This window comes from Sphaeramia orbicularis, chromosome 5 (genome assembly GCF_902148855.1).
Source record: "Sphaeramia orbicularis chromosome 5, fSphaOr1.1, whole genome shotgun sequence".
Taxonomy (NCBI): Eukaryota; Metazoa; Chordata; class Actinopteri; order Kurtiformes; family Apogonidae; genus Sphaeramia; species Sphaeramia orbicularis.
The window spans coordinates 28,655,287-28,672,908 of NC_043961.1; the positions used below are offsets into that span (position 1 = coordinate 28,655,287).

The 17,622-nt window shown below is 39.3% G+C and overlaps 1 protein-coding gene across 1 annotated transcript; it reads right to left on the bottom strand.

Moving 5' to 3' along the window:
- Positions 1 to 610: 610 nt before the first annotated feature.
- On the bottom strand, positions 611 to 17,248 carry espl1 (extra spindle pole bodies like 1, separase). The gene is given in 33 exon segments (XM_030134319.1): positions 611 to 1,000; positions 1,003 to 1,061; positions 1,364 to 1,528; positions 2,319 to 2,402; positions 2,495 to 2,610; positions 3,188 to 3,292; positions 3,387 to 3,554; positions 3,647 to 3,796; positions 4,618 to 4,740; positions 4,979 to 5,111; positions 5,273 to 5,473; positions 5,571 to 5,784; positions 7,836 to 7,967; positions 8,225 to 8,627; positions 8,708 to 9,774; positions 10,143 to 10,252; positions 10,865 to 11,021; positions 11,116 to 11,244; positions 11,328 to 11,499; positions 11,593 to 11,709; positions 11,806 to 11,940; positions 12,129 to 12,268; positions 12,419 to 12,578; positions 12,897 to 13,041; positions 13,250 to 13,492; positions 13,613 to 13,806; positions 13,974 to 14,101; positions 14,223 to 14,334; positions 14,472 to 14,573; positions 14,772 to 15,524; positions 16,377 to 16,679; positions 16,856 to 16,944; positions 17,121 to 17,248. Coding segments are annotated over 32 exon segments (6,441 nt in total). The 5' UTR covers positions 16,937 to 16,944; positions 17,121 to 17,248; the 3' UTR covers positions 611 to 860.
- Positions 17,249 to 17,622: the final 374 nt, after the last annotated feature.

The window sequence follows — 17,622 nt, forward strand, 5'->3', positions numbered from 1 at the left end:
CACCAGGGTTGTTTTAAGGAATGAGTAGTCAGTGGATGGAAGTAAAGGCAACATTTGAGTTCAGCACTCACAAAAAGATAGCCAAATTGCTGCTGCGTGGAATTCCCATTCCCATAATGCACTTTGCGACAAAATTTCTGAAAAGCACTAAGTGATGTTTCAGTTTGTTCTGTAAACAAGCAGACTGTGTTTATAATGGAGTCATCTTCGAAGTTTTTCACTGAGGGAAGTGATTCAGGTGTGTAAGCACAGAAAGACTAATGGAATAGTGATAATTAGGCTATCACTCAGGTTTTACACATTTGAAAAACAAAAAAATTGCCATGAAAGTCATACGCTGCTTTAAACATAAAATTAGAATTCTGCAATGCAATAATCATGTCAATGTACATGAAGGTAAAACCCTTTGCTTTGATAACTGTCAGCATATTTAAAGGCAGCCTCCAAATTCCCTAGCTGTTTTTAACGTTTATCTAGAAGTGATACATTACATATCTTATTCTGTCAAGAATCAGATGCATCTCATGATAATGTGTTCTCATTTCAAAACAGGATACACATTTTTATCATGAACTAATTTCAATAGAGACGCTGACTCCTTTTGGGGGTAGACATTTATTCAAAATTGTTCAATCAATACAGTAAAAGTGCATTAAAACACTCAATAAAATCTTAAAATGTATTTAAAAATCAGTCACACTGTAGTAACATTACCTTAAAAAATTCAGTTTAATTTAATAAAGAAATACTATAAAATGCCCAAACTTAAGAACTAAAGTCAAGTTACTCAGCTTTTTGTGCTGAAACCATAAAACACCAAATATGTACATCCTATTTTTGGAGAGTGACCTCAAGTCCTCCTACTGCAGGTGAATCGGTAACCCATACACCACAGGTGCAGCTCCAATGAGGTGTTTCAGGTGGGTGGCTTGACGTGCTGGACCCATATATTCCAAGAGGGGGGCTCCGTGCCCAGCGGAAAACCAGCTCTCAAACAAGGCTTAGTGAAACGATCAATATCCCGATCAGTCACATCCCACAGGTTTCCCAAAATAAAGGGGCTGTAAAGAACAAGGAGTCATAATGAAAAGAAGGGAATCAGTTGAATCAAATACTTGGAGCTTTATACAATGTCAGAATATTCAACATAATAATTCATACATATCGAGTCAGGAATGCATACTATTTCCAACTAGATGAAACTATCATATGTTAGTGTAAAGTTCATGATTAGTCAAATGACCTGGGAAAAAAACAAAAATCAGGCTTGTATTATATTCACTATGCTCTTGTGATTATCACTAATTTTACAATCTTTCAAAAACATCATGTGTGTAAGTGCTCCATGAACTATTAAACTCACCAGCCTGCTATGAGGTAGTTGAGGATAATGCCTTGTCCTTCCTGATCTCCTCGCACTGCCAGAGCAGCACTGCTGCAGCCAAACAGCAGTGAAGCTGCTTTCATCTGTTGCCTCAGGACTGACTGGCCATCTAAGAAGCGTGAGCCTGCACCATGACCAATGTAACTACAACATGGACGAGGCCGACAAGAAGTCAGTGAAACGAATACAGAACATAGGACTAATTATTAACAGTTAATATAATTCAGTGTGATTTTGGAAAATTTTCTTGTTATAAAATATCATGTTTTATCATCTAGTCCAGGGGTGTTAAACTCATTTTAGTTCAGGAGCCACATATGACCCAATATGGTCTCAAGTGGACCAGACCAGTAAACAACAATGGAGAAAAAAGTAAAATTACATTATGTGAATGTTTACATTTACAAAGTATCCCTTAAAAATATGAATAACAGGAACAACCACAAACAACCTGAAATCTGAAACTTCTTTAGAAAATAAGTGCAATTTTAACATTATGATTGTCATTTACATGTGCATTACAACTTACAGATCGAAAATGTACAACACATTTGGTAACAGATATAATATTGTCAAAATTTCACAAACTTCTCTTAAGACATTTCATGTTGTTCATGTTTGTTCAGGTTATTCACATTTTTTGGAAGGGATAGCTTTTAAATGTAAACACTTTCATATAATTTTTTACTTTCCTTAAAACAAAGAAAAATTTGGAATAGTCATTATTTATAGGTTATTATGATAGTATTTTACTGGTCTGACCCACTTGAGATCAAATTGGGCCATACGTGGCCACTGAACTAAAATGATTTTGACATCCTTGATTGTAAAATGTCTTGAGTGTAATTTTGTAATTTTATAAATTTGGCCCATGGGCCATATATTTGACACCCCTAACTTTTTTTTAAAGTAAACAAGTTCATAAGAAACTCACATGTACAAATCCTTGGACGTCACAGCTTCTGCCAGTTGACCAGGGTAAGGAGCCACTCCACACACCCCTTCCCAGCCTGGTTTACTGAAAGGAGAATAGACACACAGTAAATGAGAGGGAATGAGAACAGTGACAGAAATAAATAATAAAATAACTGCCATGTGTATTAGTCTCACCTGCTGAACCACCCCCTGAATTGATCTTGTGCGTTTTCTAAATTTCCATCAGGGTCCAGCACATAAAACACCTTTTTTAGATCCACACCATGCTTCAAGAGGGACTGAGGATCATTCTGAAAAGGAATACTGATACTTTAACAGATACTGGCCCAATACTGACCCAAAGAGCTGAATTAGGTATTGATGGCAACTGTGTGATCCATCAGCCCTTCCATTTAGTTCAATAACAGACATACTTACACTAACACTACATAGAGAAAACAGCTATAAATCAAATAATGACCAATAATTAAGATATGCAACTAACTACTTTAGAGTTCCATAAATCTTTACAAAAATCAATCTCCTCATACACTGACAAGGTTCTGCACTTCAGAGGTATTTCTCTCTGCTACACCATCAATAGTTTTCTCTAAGTTCCTGGTGTATATATTTATTATTTTAAATAATTCTATACATTTTTGTATTTGTTAAGTTCTTTCATTAAGTCAGAAAGCAACATTTAAGGTGGAGCCTGATATTGCTTTCCACATAAAAGCACCTTGGCTATTGAGTAAAAACCAGCATAAGACAAGTGCTCTGTATTAGCTGATAAAGTCTGTATAGCTGTGTTGGACCTAAAAAGTCAGAGTGGTTCATCACCAACAACTGTCTGCAACTACATCCTCACACAGATATAACATCACTTACCTCTTTCTGAATGCTCAGTCCAATTAAAGAGTGCAGAGAAGGCATCCGGCTCACAGAATGAGACTTTAAAACAGAGATGCTCTCCCATGGCAACTTCTGAAGGTGCTGCATAGGAAAGAGGTAATTGTTTACCTTCACAAAAGAGACATTCTAACTGACTACAGGGATTTCAGATTGTGCTAGAAGTGATGAAGCCAACCTTGTCCAGTATGAGAACAACATGGCCGTGGGACTCATCTACACGTGCAAACCTGGACACAGCTGTATCCAGAAGCCGCTCACAATCCACATCCCACTGTGGAGAAAGACCCAGGCCGAATGTTTTAAGGTCTTCTGGAGAGAGCTCAGGAGATGCAGAGAGAACAGCCTAAAAAACAATACAGAATGGAAAGGTCAAATTATGACGCATCAATATCAATGAGGCCAACAGGAAAAATAGAGCAAGACAAAACCCCACACCTTCAGCATCTCTTCACTGATTCTCACACCCTTAGCGGACAAAGCCTTGTAGAGGGAGTGGGCCTGGCTGGAGAGCTGAGGGTCTGACGACAGGGGGAGCAAGAGGCTTTTCCAGCATCTCAACACCGTCTCCATCTCCTTTAACAGTTGCTGTAAGAAAGACAGTGGTGCACACAGACAGAATAGTAACTAAACTTTACTACTTGAGCCAAAAGACTTTCCACATTCTCTGTCATCACACAATAAGTCTAAAATCAAAACACATTAAAGGGGTCATATTTTGCTAAACCCACATTTATTAGTCTTTGGTACATTTATTTGTGTATTTGGGGACCCTAATAGTTTATAAAGTTTGAATTTGAACCCTCCAGGTGCTGCAAAGCTATCTTTATATTTATTTTGGCAAAAATTGAGTGGATTTCTACAACCCGTTTTAATTTCTTCTTCATTTGTCACGTCTATAAACTAGTTACATCACGACTTTGCACATATAAAGTCAAGACTTCCGACGAACATTTCTCCAAGTACGCCATACTTGTTTGTCAGCAGCAGCAGTTGTAGTAAAAACTGAAAATATGTCCAAACTTCGAGCAGATTATCTAAAATGTTCAGTTGTTGGTTGCATTAATGAACACAAGCAGCTGAATCGGACAGAGCAGCACAGCCAACAACCTGGCGGGGGTGGGGCGTGAAGTGGCACATTTGCATTTAAAGGGCCAGCGCTCAAAACGACCTTTCTCGTGTCATTACTCAGAAATAGGGTTGAAGATGGGCCTGTGGAGTTTAATTAATGAAGAATTCAGACCCAAGTATAGCATTTACAGTTTATGTAGACCACAGGGAAATGTTTTAAAATGCATAATTCAGTTTAAAAAAGCAACATATCACTCCTTTAAGTTTAAAGTCATCTAGTTTGCATTAATATATGCCACTTTTTTCCTTCTCCAGCGGCCTTCTTCCTTAGCACTTACCTCAACTCGAGCGTCGAGTGCTCTGCGACCCTCCCACCACTTGTCTTTTTCAGATTCACGGCTCACAACCTTCTGTTCCACTTTAATACTGTCAATCTCTTTCAACATCCAGCTTATCGGGTGCTAAAAACAGTGAGACAACGACAGAGTCAAAGTTAATGATAAATGTTGAAAAGGAATTAAGTGTACAAATATATGGCTTCAATATAAAGTACTTCTTAAGAAACTGAACAATACACCAAAGGTTAAGTTATGTATGTACAAATACCAACCAGACACATAAAAAAAAAACCTGATCAAAATTATCATGCACTGCATTAGACTAGATTAGATTAACTTTAAACATATGTCTTATCCTGACCTGCTGTCTGGAGGTGGGGATGTGAACAGTGACAGGAGCCGAGTCCTTCTCAAGACGTGTCAGTATGATGCTGTCTCCGGTCTGCCTTGGTTTGACTCCAGTCACAGACAGTAAACACACTGTCACCCCTGCATTGGCAAAGAGGGAAACATAGGGAAAGGGTAATGCACTTTACATTCAGAAACCTTACTTGGAACGTTCATAATGTCAAATCAAATTTCACGTGGAATGAAATAATCATGGTGTTTCACTTTTCTCACTGAGAAGTAATGGTGTTTATTGACTTACCTGTGGGGAATGTGTTGGATTTGTTGCATAAACTCTTGGCAGTGGCTCTGAGGGAAAAAAGACAAGTCAGCTATTGGAAAAGAAAAGATGTTTTCCAACTGTGATAGCCGTTGTTCAGTGGAGGTCTTGGATTCGGTCACGGTGAGCTCATCAAGAGTCAGAGCATCCATCTTCTCCGTTAGCTCACTGGAAGTCTTTCTCAGCTTCCTATCAAAACGACACAACAAAGTCATGGGGATTTTATTGCATTTAATTTAAAATACAAATCGATTCTCAGGGTAACGTTGGAGATTCATATTCATACTTGAGACAGCTGGCTAAATGCCTGATTGTCCGATGACGGCTTGATATTCCCAGGGACTGAGCCTGGAGCATCGCTGTAGTTACAGGGTCCTGTTGTCCTAAGGTCAAACTCAAAAGAGCACACAGGGTCGGGAAGATGGTGGGGGAGGGAATATGCTGAAGGTGCAACCAGGCTGAGCGGAGCAATGATTGGACGTCTGCCAAAGAAAGATTGTCTGGGGAGAAAAGAAAGAGGAAAAATGAGTCACTGCAGATGACTTGATACTGATGAACTGAAAGTAATTCTCCAAGTCTTAGTTATTCACATCACCATTTATTGTAAAATAGATGATGGGGGGTTTCTGCAGGTTTACACAAATTAAATTTAAAACCTTTAACAACTTTAAGAATATTATGAAAGCAACAAAGTAAAAAAAAAGTAGCTGTATTTTTTTCAATGATGGCTAAACCCATGTTAGTTCCAACACCTTACCGTAATACAGTACTTGGGTGTACTCAGGGATTAAAGCAAAAATTTTTCATCTGACTGAAAATTTTCTTCTGGTCAAAATCATTGGCAACTATTAAAAATGATGCAATACAATACTACTATAGCGTACAAGTTTATAGTCAAATTTGGCAATACTGTAAAACACACTGAATGGGAGAGTGTACAGGTGTAGGAGATTAGTAACATGGCTAGAAAAAATGTCATGAGTGGTATTGGTGGGGGGTCTGGGGGTCCTCCCAGAAAATTTTAAAGCTTCAGGTCAATTTTGTCACTCTCTGGTTAATTTTAAAGGCTATGAAAACCTTTGAAGCAAGTGAAAATAATAACTAGAAGAAAACCTTACTGCAAAAAGTGAGTGAAAAACTTTATTTAACAATTTAGGAACTCCTAAAACATAACTCCAACTCCAACAACACATGAATTTTGGGGAAAATGTCTGTGTAAATGTAACCCTAACTAACTAATCTTTTATTTTTTCAGCTTTTTGGCACTGAAACCAAAAGTTTCAAGCTTGGTCATTCCGGATGTACGCTTGTTTTTTTCCAGTAGTTACCACTTCAACACCTTCCTCTACAAACGTGTTCATGATGTCGTATATGCTAGCCAAAATAATCTGTACGTCGTTAAACCTGCGTCCACAACCCCCTCCCGCCAATATCATGTTCTCTTTTGATCGGAAGAAATTACGTCAACTGAAACAGAAATTATATTCCGTTACAGATACTCTCTGAGGGTATTTAAAATACAGTGGCTTTGCAAATACCAAGGGTGTTACTCATTCATTCAATTTTATCTTCGTACTGTACCACACAGATAGAAATAAGATGCTAAACGGGTCAAAATAAAGCACTTATGCAGTCGGGCGCGTAACCGCCTAAGGCCACGGCGCGCACAGCCGCACGCACGGGAAGGGCGCATACACACAAACACAAGTCATATACCGGCAAGAGGAGATAAGCTATTAACCCAAACATGAAGGTCCATGTAGATCAGTTGTGTCTTCTTCCCTTTTCGCTGTGGTTCTTTCATAATGAAAGCTACTTGTTAGCACTAAACTAAAGTTAGCGTCTGGAGGCTGAACTTCGGTAAAGCTGAACTTGTCCATGTGTTTCTGAGGCACAGAATGAGCAGCGTTTCCTTCCAAAGACAAATAGTCATCAATCTCTCCTCCCGACATAAAAATAAAGAAGTCATCTTATTATCATCACTGTTAAACCTATCAGCCCCCTGTGCGTGTGCTGAACACCTGCAGACCCAGGACAGCAGACCCAGGACAGGATCGCGGTGTCGACTGGACTCCGCGAAACACGTGGGGAAGTTACTTCAATATGACTTTTTTCCCCCCTCAATTTTTCCATTTGACGGAAATCCGTCGTGGTGACAGAGAACTTTAATCCCTGGGTGTACTTCAGTGGTTCTGTGTTGCTTTAGTTTTGTACTTTTGTGATTAATAAATATTTATTTCCCAAAACTATATTTAAAATGAGACCAAAGGTAGTGCAACTTTATCACTGCATTAACTTTATAATCAACTGAAAATTATATTTAAGACATTTCAAGATCAAAGATGTACTATTAAGACATTTTAAGGACCTAAGGAAATTCTGATGAGGCTGTAAATAATGACAGTAGTAAATCAGCTATTGGTTAAAATAAAAGTCATGTCTGAGCATACCTTTTCTTTTCTTTTTTTTTTAAACTGGTAAACATACTGTGAGATGCCTGATGACTAAAGGTAATGTCAGTCATATATAGTGCCACTGCAGAGTATCTCACCTGGCCTGCTGTCTGCATGAGGCAGGTGTGTTTGCAGGCCTTCTCTTGTTGGACCTCTGCTCTTCAGCTTGGACAAATCGTTTTTCTCCAACTCAAAACACATATCCCTCCTCAAGACCTCAAAATCAACATCTAAAGAGAGTCAAGAAACAGATCAGATTCATCTTTTTTTATACTTAAACTTTAAGTATTTCAAATTATATTTTCTTACTTCACTTCTTATATACAGTGTTCCATAATCAACAAATTTCCTACCAGTGTAGCTTTGACGTAAATGAGTAAGAACTATTATTAACAGTGACCTGGAACTAAAGTACAGTAGTAGAGTACAGAGTATATGGATGCCTTTTTTTTGAAAGAAGGAGTAAGTATACACAGAAAATACATACCAGTGCTTTTACATGAACTACTATTGTCTTCAGTCTCAGTATCTGATGTCCTGAGCTGTTCGATGCTCATGTCCAGGACTTCATCGGGTTCCTCTTCAATGGCTCTCATTTTGTCTGGCTCCTCCAAGGTTTCTACCTCCATCTTGGACTTCATCCCTCTGGTTCGTCCTCGTCTCACCGAAATAGGCTGCTCGTCCTCAGAAGAAGTAGTCTGTGGAAGTCCTGTGCTCTTCTTAACTCTAGTCTGCTTCTTGGTTGGTGCTTTGTCAGGAGGTGGATCAGCGGATGTTTTGCCACTGTTGGCAGCCTTTCTAGTTGTAGTACGTTTTTTAGGGACTTGAGCTTTTTCTTTGATTTCTGCCTGGGTATTAGCCTCTGTGTCACTCTCATCACTAAATTCCACCTGTATCAAAATATCAAGATAACAGTAAATAATAAAACCTTTTTAGAAGTAAGAAAAACTTTATTTGATTAGATACCAACCTTAAAAAGTGTCTTCTTTGGGCGTTTAGGAGCTGCAGGTACGAGCTGAACTGGCGATAATTCTTCATAAACATGAAACTGTAATTTACAGGCAGTCTTCGGTGCTCTCTGTGTCAAGGCAGTGGTTTTCACCTTTTGAAGAGGAGTGCAGGTCAATGTAGGTACTACCGTGTTGAAGTCAAAGATGCCAAGCTCTCCAGTAGAGGATTTGGCAGTCACTGGTGTCATGGGAACCAGACTTTTTCCTCTGGATGAGGAGCCTGTCACTTTAATCTTTGGCTTGACAACACTGAGCTTCTTTGTGTCCTTTATCTTGACCTGTTTCTGCCCTTGTTTAAGCTCTTTAGTTTCATTTGGTGCTTTCCACATCCAAACATCTGAGAAGAGCTCTTCTGGGATGCATTCCTTATTTGCAGCTAATGTGACCAATGACACTATGGCTTTGGTTGCCATCAGGCCTGCTCTCACAGATGTTAGCATAGGAGAGGGAACAGAGTCGATAAAGGCTAAACCAGCTTCCAGTATTTTCCACACACTACAGACCTTACTGAGGCTTGGATCAAGCCCAGACGTGGCCATGTGAAGGTAAACACGGCCCACAATGTCGTGCATAAAGGAGGGCTTGGTGGAACCCTTGTCAGTACCATTGGCTGAGAAAAGTTTTGCCAATTTTGCTCCCAGTTTGGCAGTGACATTCTTACAGCGGGCTAAAGCTGTCCAGTGAAGCTTCAAACTGATTTTGGCGTCAGCCGGATCCAGCTGGAGAGCCAGATCAGCCCGTGCTGCTGCCCAGCGAGCAGTGACACGACCCAGGCAGGGCTCAGAGCAGCAGGGGCACTGGCAGTCTGGCTCATGTGCAAGGGAGGACAGCCAACGGCATGGCATGGCTTTGAGAGGAGGGGAGCTGGACAAATCACTCACTACAGGTTCTTTGGAAATCCACCTGGTGCTCAGGATGTCTTTAAAATCATCTTCTAGGGAAGGAAGAGGAGGTTCAGGTTTCTGCGCAGGGCGGCCTTTTCTGGGTTTGATTTTGACATCTGCCTTCTGCTTCTGGTCAGAAAAATCTGAGAAAATAAGCAAATACATGAATTCACTGTGTAGTTCAAGAAAAGATAACACAGATACCTCGAGATTTACCTGCCATTGTAACAATAAGGTGCAGCACACAAACTATTTGGGGCACCATATTTCAACTTCAAGTTGTGCATTATGAATGAATGTGTGTTAAAAAAAGAACACATTCCTGAAATGTATATCATATAAAAAATGTATTTAAAAAAGGAATATGCATACAATTGTAAATTAAAATAAAACAAACTTAGTTTTCCCAAAGTCCTAGATGAAAATTTACTTGCAATCACTAACATTGACAAAAGAATTTTAGGAATACAATCTGAGGATGTCTACATTATTACATGTGCATGCAACTGACCTGTGCCAAGTTCAAGGAGGTTCTTGACATTGTCTAAATCAAATCCACTTTCCTCTTCCTGCCCCTGCATCAGATCCAACTCCGCTTTCACTACCAACAATTCAGCACACCTAAAACAATGACAAAAAAAAAGGAAAAGTTACCATTATAACAGCAGTAATGTGAGCGTACCACCTTTGATGATAAATTATACTGACCTAAAGTTCACAAGCTGTATTTTTAGGATACACATGGATCATACACTTTAATTTTTAAGACTTTTTTAAAAGATAATTTCAAGTAAGTTTGTCTGACCTTGGGATAATTTCTTATTCAGTCATTGCAGGCAAGTAATAAAGTTAAGTGCATATGTTTCTGTGCAAAGCCTGGTTGTAAGGAATTGGGATTTAAAAAATTACATAAAATTTAAGGTTAAATGTATCTAAATTTTGCCAACATGCAATTAAGTATGAAGCAGAGAAACAGTATTAGATTCAAGTGTGGGCTGTAATAAAAAAATGTGATTATAAAAACCCCACAAATTAAAACTTAACATCATGTAATATCTTCCATTGTCTAATATACAAGTAAAACAGACAGCTGAGGCTGTTTATGAGGCATGTTTTAATAGTTGAGATATTTACAAAGTATAGTTTGAGAAGTATGAATCATATATAGATTTTTAAGCGTAGCTTGACTAAATTTTATATGTAGGTAATTACTAATGTACAATATGAACATACTGGCTGAGTGCTTGGAGCTTGATGGCCAGTTTGATGGCTTCAAGACACTGGAGCCTGGCATCATAAATGGCACCACAGCTGCTCCTCATGGAAACAACCTTCATAGAGCAGTTTAACAGCTCTGAGAGCAGCTGCCACTTCACCATAAGGTTATCGCCTATTCACAAGTGAGAAAGGAAAGGATCAACAAGGTATACAAATGCTAAAATAAACAGAGCATACTATTGGGTCTCTCTATAACGCAATCGTACCCTGGTCAACGAATCGCACATCTGTGCTGCCACCAGTAGCCCCATAAAGACCCTTTCCCACTAAAGTCACCAAGAGGCTGCCGAGAAGCTTCAGACTTTCATACAAGGCAGTGTCTGGGCTACTGATACCTGAAACATACAAATATATATAAGCAATTACCGCTAACCTCAAAAGGCAAAATTCAATGTGTTTTCAAATGTTTTAAGCTAACCATGCTGTTTGATGAGGTTTCGCTGAGCTTGTGGCAGTGTAGCTGTGTCCAGGCTCAGATAGGAGCCACAGACCTGGAGAGTTTGAGCTCGTAGCAGGTACCAGCTTTTGGACTGTCTCTGCTCATTCACCTCTTTGAGAACCTCACACAGATAGGACACACCACGATCCATCTAACAAAATAGAGGAGGGCATCAGAGAAACAAAAAAACCTGGCAACTACAATGTGAAAAATGGGGAGGGGTGTCATCAAACAGGTCACCTACCTGCCCTGTGGTGCAGCAATACTGAGCTTTCAACAGAGTGACCAGCATAAACAGAGAGGAAGGACCCTCAGCAGTGGTATCTGAAGTAACAAACTTCTCTGCTTCCTCTAGCTGTGCCTAGACATTAGTTAGTTGCATCAGAAAAAAGTTAGAAAATTGGCCCAATGAACTTTTAACAATGACATATTTTATTATTGCTATGAAAAAAATTACCAAAGCCAGTTCAGGGGAGCCCAGATCCAGGAGGATGCTGGCTGACTGACAAAGGGAACTGGCACAACTATGAGCATCGACAAGGTGACGTGCAACTCCAATAGCAAGTTGGTAAGCTTCCAAAGCCTTTATAGGCTAAATAAGAGAAAAAGGACATTTTATGAATATATCAATAGTGTGAACACACTGGATGAGTTGAGGATACACTATGTATTCATTTAATTTGTGTGAGTATATACAGTAGTTTTATCACATCTTGAGAGAAAATAAAAATTAACTGTATCAACAACCTCTAGTAATGTGACCGCATTTTGTATTGTTACCTTTCCCATTAGTTTAAAGAGAGCGGCCATCATAGCAATGGAGCTGCAGGTCTGTTTAGGGCTCCTGACAGATGGCAGGGCATTATCCTTCAGAAGAGTGGACCACTCATCAAGTGCACTTTCCAAAGGCTGGGACAGATCTTAAATAAAAAAAAGCAATGTTTAAGAAAAATTATTTCTAATTACTGGGGTTGAATAACAGATTACCCCATTATGAGAACACTTGATTAACATTATGAGGCAAATATTTACAGCAGAAGAATAGATCATTTGAAAAATTAGGCTCCTACTTTTCTCTGCTGCCAGGTTGAGATGCAAGCTGTCATAGACCTGTGAATTGTGCTGATCTCTCTGCTTATCTTCATATTCAAAATCATTAGTCCCAATGGAATTGGCCACACATGGTGCCTGCTCACGCAAATCCTTGAGCTTTTTCTCCCTCGTAATGGTCTGGCCAAAAAGACATACCATTTGGTGATCACAATGCATACTGTTCATAATTCTACCTTATTTAGAACTATCAGTTATATTATCAACTGTATACTGATTTCAATTTGAACATTTCTAATTTTAATATATTTTAAGACACTTGAGCATTTCTGAATCCACATTCTAACTCCAACACTACACCTTTAAAAGTTCCTGGATTCCTGACTATATCATGTGTAAAACACACAACCAAAACAACCCCTGAAAACACATCAAGAAAAATGTATCTACTAGTTTGCGAATATAAATGTGATAACACTACAGAAATCAATTGCTCACCTCCTGAAGATTCTTCTCAAGGCTGCAGATGTAGAGCCACAGTAAAGCGTGGGCCTTATCATCCCTCAGTCTGTCAGCATTCTCTTGAGTCTTTGGTTCCTCTTCCAACAGTCGCAGGGATTCATGTATAAAATCAACTGCCGTGCTTTAGAATTACAGAGAAACACAATGAAAGAAGAGATGGAACATTCAGTTCAATACAAGTGTAGCAGTGTTTAGCTGTCACTCTTCACCCTCATATTGTGAGAAAGTAAACTCTGTGACATAAACAGGAATTACACAAAATGACACTGAAGAACAGAGTATAATTGAAGAAACTCCAGATTATCAGTTATACAAAAGAAAGCTCCTACCAGTCAGTCTGCTCACTGAAATCCTGGAAACAGACAACTTGGGCCATTTCACAGAGGTAGACAGCACGCTGATGGGTATGAGAGCTCTCCTCATGGCAGATGTCCAGCAGGTCACAAAGGGTGTTGTAACGCTCCTGGGCCGTGTCTGCTGCTACCTCCTTATAGGCACGTAGCTCCTCATCCAAAAGGCAAAGCATCACTCCCTCATCAGGGACGTCTGGACCAAAACCATCACGTAATGTTCTGTTCCCAAATGGAACAGGAAAACCCAACAGTATTAAGTACCCTACCTCACTACTTTTATACATCTTGACACCACTTTCAAGACTTCATCACTGCAGTACTATCATAATTTGTGTGTACCTCAATCTGATGTCCTCCTCAGAGTTACGGGCTGCATCAACCTTTGTTTTCACCCACAGAGAGACTGGTTCGGCCATATGACTGGTGATTTTGTCCCCAAGAGCCTTCAGCCACAGGATGACCCAGTCTAGAGCTCGTTCCAGCTGTCCAGCACGACGAGACGTCTGTACAGCCAGCATGAAGGGACGAATCAACTAGGAAATGAAGAGAAAATAAATATGAACAGTACAACATTTTTGTCTTATGTGCCAAATCTAAAAAGTACCTAAACCCATTCTAAAGAAACACACACTATAATCTAAAAAATGTATTATAAAATTGGGTCCTTGACAAGAACATGACACACATTGACAAGACTTACTCTATCAACAGGGAGTGATGCAGGGCAATTCTTGTAAAGATCCTTGCAAATAATTTCAACTAGCTTGAAGGCCTGGTCATAGAGACGTCGGTTGTACAGTCCGCAAGCTAAGTTACTAACAGCAATCACTAAAAAGAACACAAAATACATCAGTAACATCATTGTACAATAGCAGCATTAACATATTATTGTTCCTGGCAATTTAAGAAAACATTTGAGAACACAACTGTAATAAAGAAATATGGTCACCTGCTTTGATGAGAAGGTTTTCACTGGACAATTGGTGTAGTTCAGTCATCACCTGTCCTGCTGTTGACTGACAGTACAGCAACACTCTGTCTAATGTGTCACTGTCCTCCAGCTAAGAGGGAAAAAACTCAAAATCATTCCTTAATTCTAAACTTGAGTAGACTTTAATTGAATCAATTATTTATAATTGTGTGGCTTTTCAGTTTCAGAACTGTTATCATCACAAAACTGTGGAATGTGTGCCCTCACCTGTGATGCACGCATGCTTTCATAAGCAAACACAAACCCTTGGTAAATACTGAAGCAAAGGACTTGTTGCAGTCTACTGCTTTCAGCTTGGCAGATTGAATTCTGTATAAATAAAATCAAAACACAAGTTAATAATCAATACCAGCACAAATTATCCTTTGAATATAAAATTAGCTTCCAAAGTCCAGCTTCATTGCCTTGAGAATTCTAATTTACTATAGTTGGACTTTCAATGATGATTTTCCTGCCCTCTATTAATCAAACATAAACAGAGTAAACTGTATTTCCATCTGAACCAACCTTCTTTAGTCTTCCAGATATTTGTTCTTGGTATTCGTCAAGAAAAGAAAACCAGGTCAGGAGTACAGGTCCGCTTAATGCTTTGGTGTTGCCATTTTCAACAGCCCACACTACCAGTGCGCACGCCTCTAGAACTGCATGAGCTTCTAGGACCCCTATATCAGCTGAAAGGGATCTCAATGTCCTGGCACATTCTGTCAAAGCCTGGCCACTGTCCTGCCCAGACTTGAGAGCAGAATGGATTTTTACGGCCCATTTGCCGAGCGCCAAAGCTGTACAGTTATGGTCAGCAAAGTCTTTGACATTTCGCTCAATTTCATCCAGTAGGGTGGAGGCCAGGTCATAGTGGCTGGCCTTACAAAACACCTTTACTATTATTAACACCATCTCACAAAGCGTAGGTAAACTTAATGTCTCAGCAGACTGCTGGTCCTTGTCCCTTTGCAAGGCCCATTCATCAGTCCAACATCTTTGGTAAAGTGTGCGAAATTCCTGGAGAAGAAATAAAGAGTCCTCCTTGGTCACCTCTCCACAGCTACTCTCAAATTCAACAACAGCATCCTGTGTGTAAATAGGAGTTTTAGAGTTTGAGGGTGTTGCACTTCCTGTGTCCAATAGCAAAAGGAAACTCAGAGCTTGCATCTGGCAGTGAAGCTTGTCCCGTGGATTTAAGACCATCTTGTCTTTAACGCCAGTGAGACCATTCCAGAGTACAGAGAAGCAGCTCCGTGCTAGAACACAGTAGTCCTCAGCCTATGAAATGATGCAAGTGGGGATCTTGTTAATGCTGACATTAAGAAGGCAATCATGCAGTGTGCGGATACAATGCATACATATATTATGGCTGGGCAATCCAATATCTTCAATGGACTCTATGCACAGCCCCACTACTTCCTGAACTTCAGGTGGGTCCTTTATTTCCTGTCTTTCGTTATTGGACACACTGATTAATCCAGGTGTGTCTGCTACTTCTTGTTGTGACGACTGATTAATTAGACACACTTGGATTAATCAGTGTGTCCAATAACAAAAGACAGGAAATAAAGGACCCACCTGAAGTTCAGGAAGTAGTGAGGCTGTGCATAGAGCCCATTGTTGACCATTTCAAATTGTCACATTATCAGCCTTTAAGAAGAATTGTACATATTCAATCTGTTAACAGCAGAGTTTCTTAATCAACTAACATTCATTGTAAAAACAGTACAAATGGAAAATATTTGTATTTTGGAAATTTTGTTATATTGTGTATTGTTTGTAGCATAAATATCACTAAACAAAAAAGTTCATTCAAGATTGCTTTCAGTGATTTCTTTTAAAGACTGTTGGCATGAAAAATGTTCAATTAGTCTTCTTAATCTTCTCCCCAAGATTTGTAGAACTATGATGAGACGGGAATTTAAGACAACTAACAATGACTGAATTAGAAAGAGTTTAGTAAGTCTAGTTTACATAGATGCTTTGCTAAAGCAACAGAGCAAAACACAATGTCAGATATCAGACATTAGAATCATGTTGACTCAGCATGTGGATCATGATTCCCCCTCTGAAGAACATAATTTCTTGGACAGCTTGCCCAGCTCTACATATACAGTATATGATACATACCTTTTGCGCTTGAGTAAGCCTGTTGTGAAGCAATTCAGTCACATGGCTGCATAGACTGTGCATTTCAAGTGCACTCAGCTTCTTGACAATATGGAAAATTATCTTTTCCATGTAAAGTGGACTGCTTTGAGGAACATTTGCTGCAGCGATGTCATAGCCATTAAGAGCAACCTCGACCAACTTTACCAACTCAGTGATATGGGTAAAGTCTGGGGGATCAACTCCCAGCTGGTGATTACAAGCCCTGATGACTCTGTCACACAATGTGCGACCTTGGAGCCCTGGTCGACTCTTCACATAGTTCTGTAAAATATAAATTAAACACATTGTATGGCAATTAAAAGACACTGTGGATTCATTTGAAGGCTGTTACACCTGGGTTAAGTCAACAACTGAGGTGTATCAATAGGTCAGGAAAACTGAAGAACTTTAAGGAGAAAGAATGGACAATGTTATTAAAACTGTATGATCCTGCTAACCTCTAGCTCTTGATGTAAAAGCACGGTCTCTTTCACAGAACTTGTCCGCTTGATGTAGTCATCCACTTTCAGACACTTCATGTCGACGACTGCAAAGGACAGGTTACATTGTATTTCAAGATTTACAGTTTAACTTAAAAATGAAAATAATTTATATTAGTTATCTTAGTTAGCCAAAACGTTAGCTTAATTGACGCAAGATGACGCTGTTAAACAACTTAATGTTTGTATTTGTTGCGTTAATAATAAGAATAAACTGACTTACGTAAAGGAAGAGATGTTTGTAGGAACTCTTTTATTTCGAGTAGCTGAACACCATAACAAAGCAGCTTTTAAGTCGCTGTTAAAGGTATGAAGTGGAAAAAAAGATCCAAACCGCTGCAATCATGGAAACATCACCGTCCGCCGCGCACCGCATTTGAACAGAATGCGCTGACCAATCCGATAACATTTCCGGTTAAACGAACATTTGAGTGGTATTGGGATTTGTAGTTTTTGCTGTTGTGCCAAATCTCGTTCAAATATCAACATATCAAACATATCAAAACACTCATATTTACTTACAAATATCGCTGCCAAAGTCCGTGCAAGTCAGTTTCCAGATGTGTTACACAAAGCGGAAGTTTACTATCCTGCACTGCCTGCAATATTGTGGTGGAACACGAACGACATGGCTATTGTTTTGTCTTGATCATCTTTATTAATGTATTTGCTCTGATATTAGTTCCTTGTACAGAAAAAAATGTTTACATTTTTCTTCTGCTCAA